Below are 7,929 nucleotides of genomic sequence, written 5' to 3' on the forward strand. Positions count from 1 at the left end.
TTGGTGTGGCTTTGCAGTTACGTTGCGACTTATTTCTTGCCAGAGGTGGCATAAAGTTGTAAAAACTCCAAGGTCAAATGATAGGTCAGCAGCAGGTGCACCCTTTCCAGTGTTGACGAGAAGATCAGGGACTATGTATTTCATAATTAATAAAATCATTAAATTGTTGCATTCCGTGTCTCTTCATACTGACATGGAAGGCAAGGTCAAGACTTAATTTGAATGCTTTAGATGGACTTCCTTTGCTTTCTCAGGAATAAATTATGTTTTCGTCATACACAGCCTTGCTTATGAGCTGTTTTGCATACAGCTTTGAATTCTAGGCACCATACTCCAGGAATAGAATAGAATAGGCGTTATTGTCGTGTGCACTCAAATGAGTGCAGTAAAAAGTTTGTAATGTTGCCTCTTTGATGTGATTTTACGTACAGGGGACATAGGTACAGATACTTTAACTGTTGTTACAGAATTGAAAGAGTTTTTAAAAAAGAAATGTTTAGCATTAGAATACAAAGTTTTAAAAAGTACTCGACTTACTCGAAGTCCAGAATAAGAATTGAAAGCATCGTTAAAAGTACTCAAGTTATAGTCTTTTTCAGAGTCTGTGCCTGCCAACCTTCCGAACACGAGGCCTCGATACCTCCTGCTGCCGGCTTCTTGCCTGGACTCGCCTCTGGACTCCTCTCCCAGGCCGACTTGGGCTCGGACTGCCTCCTGCTCCGGGCCGCAATCCTTGACTCACCTCCAGGATCACCTCCCGTGTCAGACTGGTCTCTGCCTGTTCCCACTCCGGACGCCAGCTGCGACTCCCTCCCAGGTCTTGCCTCCCGTGCTAGCGTGGTCTCCAACTTGTCTCTTGCACCAGGCTGGACTCCAACTTGCCACCATTCTCCATTCCATCTGGGTAGGGTAGTTTATGAAGTTAAAAGTTGGGGCATAGCATGATGGAAGAAAAACTGCAGAAAAGAGTGGGAAAAAGAAGAAAGGAAAAGGAACTGGTGAAACAAAGGAGCTCTGTCTGGAGTGTATTCCTGTGCTGCAATATTGAAAATCCGGGAAGGATATATTGGCTGAAGTTGTAGTATATGTCCATTTATGTTGCTGCTAGTACCCAAGTTTTGAACCTAAGTACCTTTGTATTCAAGATGCACCATATATGGGAACATTACATACTTTTCCCGGTACTCTTGTACTTGAGTACATGTGACAATAAAGCCTAAATCAAATCAAACCAAACCAAACCAAACAGAATGGACTGTATACCCCTGATGTACTTGCATTTCTAAGTTCTGAGAAATGTTGGTCTTTACAAACTTTCATGGCTGAGACATATGTCAATTATGAAATATTTTATTTGTGGAGACAGACAACCATTTTGACAACAAAATTCAATATACCCAAAACCCATATGCAGCATTGTTACAGCATAAACTCACTAATATATTTCATTGACAAATGTCTAACTTCTAATGTATTGAGAATTTTATTTTTCAGGAACACTGCCTGATGGGGATCAGAGGAACAGTACGTAGAAGTACCGATGGTGATTTTATTCATGCAAATGTGGACATTGATCTGATTATTACAGAAGAGCCAGAGATTGGAAACCTTGAAAAGCCAGTGGAAATATTTCATATTATTGAACACTTCTGTCTGGGACGAAGAAGGTTGCATATTTTTGGAAGGGATAGCACAATAAGACCAGGTGTGGACGTTGTTAAAATTTCTTTTGAAGGCAAAATATTTGTGCTGAAATATCGAGCTCATTCTGTTGCTTTATATAGTTTTTAAGATAGTTGGTGAAAAAACTGTTGCATTCAAAGATTATTTTTCCTGGGTATCTGCAACAGCTCATTCAGTAGAACCAAACAGGTCAAAGAAGTTCCAGATCCAGGGTCTGGTGTGTTCTGTATGGTTGATCTCCACTCAAGCAGCAATTTTGATCTTGCATTTTACCTAATCATCAGGTTAAAAATGAACTAACTTCTCAGACATCCGACAGCACTGCTTGAAGTCCACGTACTTTAATCAAATTTGACTTTGAATTAAATTTATTTCCTATTCATAATTCTGATAATGTTATAGCATTGGTATTAAATGCTGCCCAATAAGACTTGCAATAATTGAAGCTATTACAAAGTTTGTGGATATTACCTGTTAAATGGATGGAGGGGTTGGAAATTCAAAAGCTAAAGAGCGAATTCTATTTATATCTCACTTTTCTTGATTGCTGAACATCTCAAAGCACTTTACAACTAATCAAGTATTTTTTAAAATATAGTTGCTTTTGCTGTGTAGGAAACACAGCAGCCAATATGCACTCAACAACCTCCCTTAAACAACAACGTAACAGATAATCCCTACTTGTGATGTTAAGTAAGGGATAAATGTTGGACAAAAATACATTTATTTTCAAAACTTGCCCGCATTAAACAATCCATTGATTCTGGTATCAATCTAGTTAATCTCCTCTAAATCACTTCCAATGCCTTTCACAATCTTTTTAAATAAGTAGGGTGAAGCTGCAAAATATATTTGAGGTGTGGGCTCGCCAATTTCCTATATTAACAAAATATGATATTCTTACTGTTGTGTTGAATTCTTCCCGTAATCAAGATAACATCCCATTTGCTGCCTTAATTATTTGCCATTCCAGTGTACCAACTTTTTGAACTGGTGGACTAGAACAACAAGATCTATCTGCATCTGGAATTCCAGTCATTCTCCATTTAAGTAATGCTCTGCCATTTACTTTTCCTGGAAACAACTTTACCTATTTTTTCACACACTGCCTCATTTGCGAGATTTTTGTCCAGTTGCTCAACCTTTCTATTAGGACAGTCATAGTATTGCTGATAGCAGTCCAGTACCTTTTGATTAAGCATATTTTAATCTGAGAAGCCAATATACTCCTTTAACCTGCCAAACTAGTAGTAAGATAAATTGTATCTGTGATAATGGGAACTGCAGATGCTGGAGAATCCAAGATAACAAAGTGTGGAGCTGGATGAACACAGCAGGCCAAGCAGCATCTCAGGAGCACAAAAGCTGATGTTTCGGGCCTAGACCCTTCATCAGAGAGGGGGATGGGGTGAGGGTTCTGGAATAAATAGGGAGAGAGGGGGAGGCGGACTGAAGATGGAGAGAAAAGAAGATAGGTGGAGAGGAGAGTATAGGTGGGGAGGTAGGAAGGGGATAGGTCAGTCCAGGGAAGACGGACAGGTCAAAGGAGGTGGGATGAGGTTAGTAGGTAGGAAATGGAGGTGTGGCTTGGGGTGGGAGGAAGGGATGGGTGAGAGGAAGAACAGGTTAGGGAGGCAGAGACAGGCTGGGCTGGTTTTGGGATGCAGTGGGGGGAGGGGAAGAGCTGAGCTGGTTGTGTGGTGCAGTGGGGGGAGGGGACGAACTGGGCTGGTTTTGGGATGCGGTGGGGGAAGGGGCGATTTTGAAGCTGGTGAAGTCCACATTGATGCCATTGGGCTGCAGGGTTCCCAAGCGGAATATGAGTTGCTGTTCCTGCAACCTTCGGGTGGCATCATTGTGGTACTGCAAGAGGCCCATGATGGACATGTCATCTAAAGAATGGGAGGGGGAGTGGAAATGGTTCGCGACTGGGAGGTGCAGTTGTTTACTGCGAACCGAGCGGAGGTGTTCTTCAAAGCGGTCCCCAAGCCTCTGCTTGGTTTCCCCAATGTAGAGGAAGCCACAGTGGGTACAATGGATACAGTATACCACATTGGCAGTTCCAATTGTCCTATTTCTTTTAAAGTGTTTGCTTTATAAATTTAACATAACTTCTAGTACCTGTTCCAGTGAATTATTTTAGTGTACCTTTCTAAGCATGGTGAACTTTTTGTCAGAACTGCATTGGCCAGTCTTAACTCTGGGCGAACAAGCCTTTTGTCTAACTTCATGCTATTCAATTTTGTAATTTAGGATCTGGAATTATGTATGCTGTTTCTGTCACAATTAGTTTTTGCATATCTCAGTAAAGATCAGAGACAGGGAACTGAGGAAGGGTCAGCAGACCCAAAATGTTAACTCCTAATTTTTGTTTTCTTCACAGATGCTGCCAGACCTGCTGAGCTTTTCCAGCAGCTTTTGTTTTTGTTACAGAGAGGACTTGTGATTGTGTTAAATGTTGATGTTACCTCTAAAACTCTGGATTGTTATCTGTTGGTTCCCTTGTCTCAAAGTTATGTCCATAACTTTTAAAGATCAATTAACTAGATATTTTCTCATTCCTGGACATTTTAAAACACTATTTTTATTTGACTCTGGTATTTATAATTGATTTAAACTTTAGTTTTTTTGCATTTTAGGGATAAGTTTGCATTTACTTTAATTTTTCCCCTTGTTTTTAGGATGGCTGACTGTGGGTCCTAGTCTTACAAACAGTAACTTTAATGCTGAAGTCTATAGCTCATACTTCACTGGTACTAATGTGCACCTGACTGGTTGTACAGAGGAGATTGAGAGACTTCGCCCCAAGTCACCACCTCCAAAATCCAAATCAGATAGGGGAGGTGGAGCCTCTCGAGGTGGAGGAAGAGGTGGACCTTCGGCTGCACGTGGAGATAGAGGAAGAGAAAGAAACAGAGGAAATTTCAGAGGAGAAAGAGGGGGATTCCGAGGACGTGGAGGTGCCCATAGAGGATTTGCTCGGTGATGGCAGTAGCCAAAAGGGGATTCAGTTGAAATGACAGTGGAAGCAGGATTTCAGAATCACAATCTGAATTAATTACTGCTCTCCAATTTTTTTTTACTACTTGATACATACTATTTAACCAGGGAGTAATACCTGCATAAGAACAAAACTTACACAGGTAATGTGTACACAAGCAACAGTTTGTGCACGTTCATCACGAAAAATGTATTGTAATACTCAAAGTACGGTATAGCTGTCTTTAAATCTGATGCAGTAATTTAAATTGTTTTCCAATTTAAAACTCATTGCAAGTCTTTTAAAGCTGTAAAATGTCAAACAAACTTAAAGTCCAGAAGCTAAAAATAATGTTTTGAGTTCATTGTTTTGAAGATATTTGTGTTTTGCCCTTGTCAGTTTGGCTTGATCTTATTAGATGGCGTAACTGTAGTGTCAGTTTCCCAGCCAGTTGGTGCAGCTCCTCTCAGAACTATTGTAATTGATTATCTATGGGCAAGTAACGGACACTGTCAGCTTCTGCCTGATCAGGTTGGAGCCAAGACCATGTCCCCAGTCTTCTCTGTTCTGTTCATAGGTGTCAAAATTATTTTAACCCATTACCTTAACAATATGTCAGAAAAATTATGATCACATTATAAAAGCTGTCGTCAGCTCTCAACAGATTTTGGATACTGCCCTGCCAGGTTCAGATGAGATGGATGATATTGAGAAGTTTGTGCCTTACGTTGTAGTGCTTTCATTTTCAGAGCATCAACTTATAAACAGACTTAAAAATTTAAGCATTGTTAAATTTCATATAATTTAATTCCATTAAAGACACAAACAAAAGTGGAATATTCTATTTGTTCATTATCATAAACTTTTAATTCTGTTGCATTTTCCATTACAATTTGTTGTTAACTGTTTCATGGTAATATCTTCCATTGAAAATGATCCCAAAGTACAATGTCTAGAAAGAAATTGCAGGATGAGTGTAACTCTGGTGACAAATTAAAATCCAGTTGATCATTATAGAGCAATTGATAAAAAAAAGCAAATTACTGAGTGGAAAATATTCTAAATGAGTAATACATAACCACATAGCTTTTGAGGCCATTTGGCTCAGTAATTTATCAAATTCAATTAATTTTGCTTCTGAAGTAAATCATTCTGACAGCCACAAGTTTGTAAAAACCTGTTAAAGCATTTTAGTATCGATCGAGCTTTTTATTTTAAATACAAAGGTTTTACCTTTTTGAATATTTTTAAAAAAAACTAAGTGAAAATGAATATTTTCAAGAACTGTCAAGTTAAAACTGAGCAATCTGTTTGATGTCCTCAAATTTTGTAAAGCGATGACACCACATCTGTATGAGGCTCCCCCTTGTATGCCATCTGATCAATCAGGCAGTTTTGGTATCTGAGACTCTTTTGGTCAAGGATAAAATAAATTTCATGTGCTTTATTTTAGTTAATGTTTTGTCTATTGTGGAATTGTTAGCTTTGTTATTTAAATTTGATTGTTGAAAGATACTTGAAACATTGTATTTACTTGCAGTCCAGAATGAATTTATGGCATATCAGTTTGTGATGAACTGCTATTTCACATACTCTAACCAGATCAATTGTTTACCACACTGCCAAGTTACAGATTTTTTTTCAAGTGTTCAAGTATTTGATTGACAGTTTTGTTCCTGATCTTCAGGTGACAAATACCTAGTGCATGTTTTTAAAAACTAAATAAATTGTTTTTAAAAATTTGAGGTAGTTTCCTACAGAATCCTCTGGCTTTGTTCCAGATACCATAATATCTGAAGAAATTGACTGCAATACTCTTATGAAATGTCCATTGAAAAAATATTTTCAGCCAGTTAATCTTGATGTGTTACTGTTAATGCTTTTATTTATTTATCCCCGCAACAGTGGGGAGTATCTGCCAGCTAAATGGAAAACTGACTCAAACGAACCATCCCCTCACATTTTATTATCTTGGAACTGCAGATTTGGAGAATCCCATTATCAATGTTAAACTGCAAGTCAGGCTCCAGGTGTGAAATAATGTAAATCTGACTCAGTCTCTGAAGAGGGGTCTAGGTCCGAACCGTCAGCCTTCCTGCTCCTCTGATGCTGCTTGGCCTGCTGTGTTCATCCAGCTCTACACCTTGTTATCTCTATCTCTGAAGTTCTTTTTCAGAGAAACAATCTTCCCGTTTGTTTGATCGTGGCACTGAGAGTGCACTACTGAAACAGAAAAGACGCTTTCTGTGTCTCGGTGATGTCTGGGTATAGTGTCTGTTGTTCATCGCTGAGACTGGAGGGGAGTTCTGATACACTGGAATCTTCAATTGAAAATTCTGTTTTTTTTTGTTGAAGATCAGGAAGGCTTTCTCCTACGCAGGGAATCAGGGCACGATCACTGATCTTCGCTGACCATGACAGGACTCAAACCTAGAGGCTATTTTTTGTGATTAACACAGTCAGATGTGCTCGACTGTACTCAAACAGTCCTGTCTTTCCCCACACCCCAGCTTCATGATTCTGAGTAAGACGACCTCAATGTAGACACATTCCCTATATATGGGACAAACCAGCATAGACCCACTATCCACATTTTCCCTCAGAACACATTCCTGACAAAATATTTAGTTATCTTGGTGTGCAGATACATGGATCTTGGTGTGCAGATACATGGATCCCTTAGGATGGCCACCCAGGTGGACGGGGTTGTTAAGAAAGCATATGGTGTTTTGGCTTTCATTAACAGGGGGATTGAGTTTAAGAGTCGTGAGATCTTGTTGCAGCTCTATGGGACTTTGGTTGGACCGCACTTGGAGTGCTGCGTCCAGTTCTGGGCGCCCTCTTGTAGGAAGGATGTGGATGCTTTGGGGGGGGTTCGGGGGGGGTTTGCCGGGGTGCTGCCTGGACTGGAGGGCTTATCTTAGGAAGAGAGGTTGACTGAGCTCGGTCTCTTTTCATTGGAGAAAGGGAGGAGGAGAGGGGACCTGGTTGAGGTATACAGGATAGTGAGAGGCGTGGATAGAGTTGATAGCCAGAGACTATTTCCCAGGGCAGAAATGGCTAGCACGAGGGGTCATAGTTTTAAGCTGGTTGGTGGAAAGTATCGAGGGGATGTCAGAGGCGGGTTCTTTGCGCAGAGAGTTGTGGGAGCATGGAATGCGTTGCCAGCAGCAGTTGTGGAAGCAAGGTCATTGGGGTCATTTAAGAGACTGCTGGACATGTATATGGTCACAGAAATTTGAGGGTGCATACATGAGGATCAATGG

General features: G+C 40.2%; 1 protein-coding gene across 2 annotated transcripts in view; it reads left to right on the forward strand.

Annotated features, from left to right (window-relative positions):
• mettl14 (methyltransferase 14, N6-adenosine-methyltransferase subunit) overlaps nucleotides 1-6,367 on the forward strand; it is a 48,410-nt gene extending 42,043 nt beyond the window's left edge. For both annotated transcript variants that reach the window (XM_059646078.1, XM_059646074.1), the window contains 2 exons: nucleotides 1,495-1,705; nucleotides 4,365-6,367. In XM_059646078.1, coding sequence (XP_059502061.1) covers nucleotides 1,495-1,705; nucleotides 4,365-4,669 — 516 coding nt within the window. In that variant the 3' untranslated portion in view covers nucleotides 4,670-6,367. The remainder of the gene's footprint in view (nucleotides 1-1,494; nucleotides 1,706-4,364) is intronic.
• The last annotated feature ends 1,562 nt before the right edge of the window (nucleotides 6,368-7,929 follow it).

The sequence above is a fragment of the Stegostoma tigrinum genome, chromosome 1 (assembly GCF_030684315.1).
Source record: "Stegostoma tigrinum isolate sSteTig4 chromosome 1, sSteTig4.hap1, whole genome shotgun sequence".
NCBI lineage: Eukaryota > Metazoa > Chordata > Chondrichthyes > Orectolobiformes > Stegostomatidae > Stegostoma > Stegostoma tigrinum.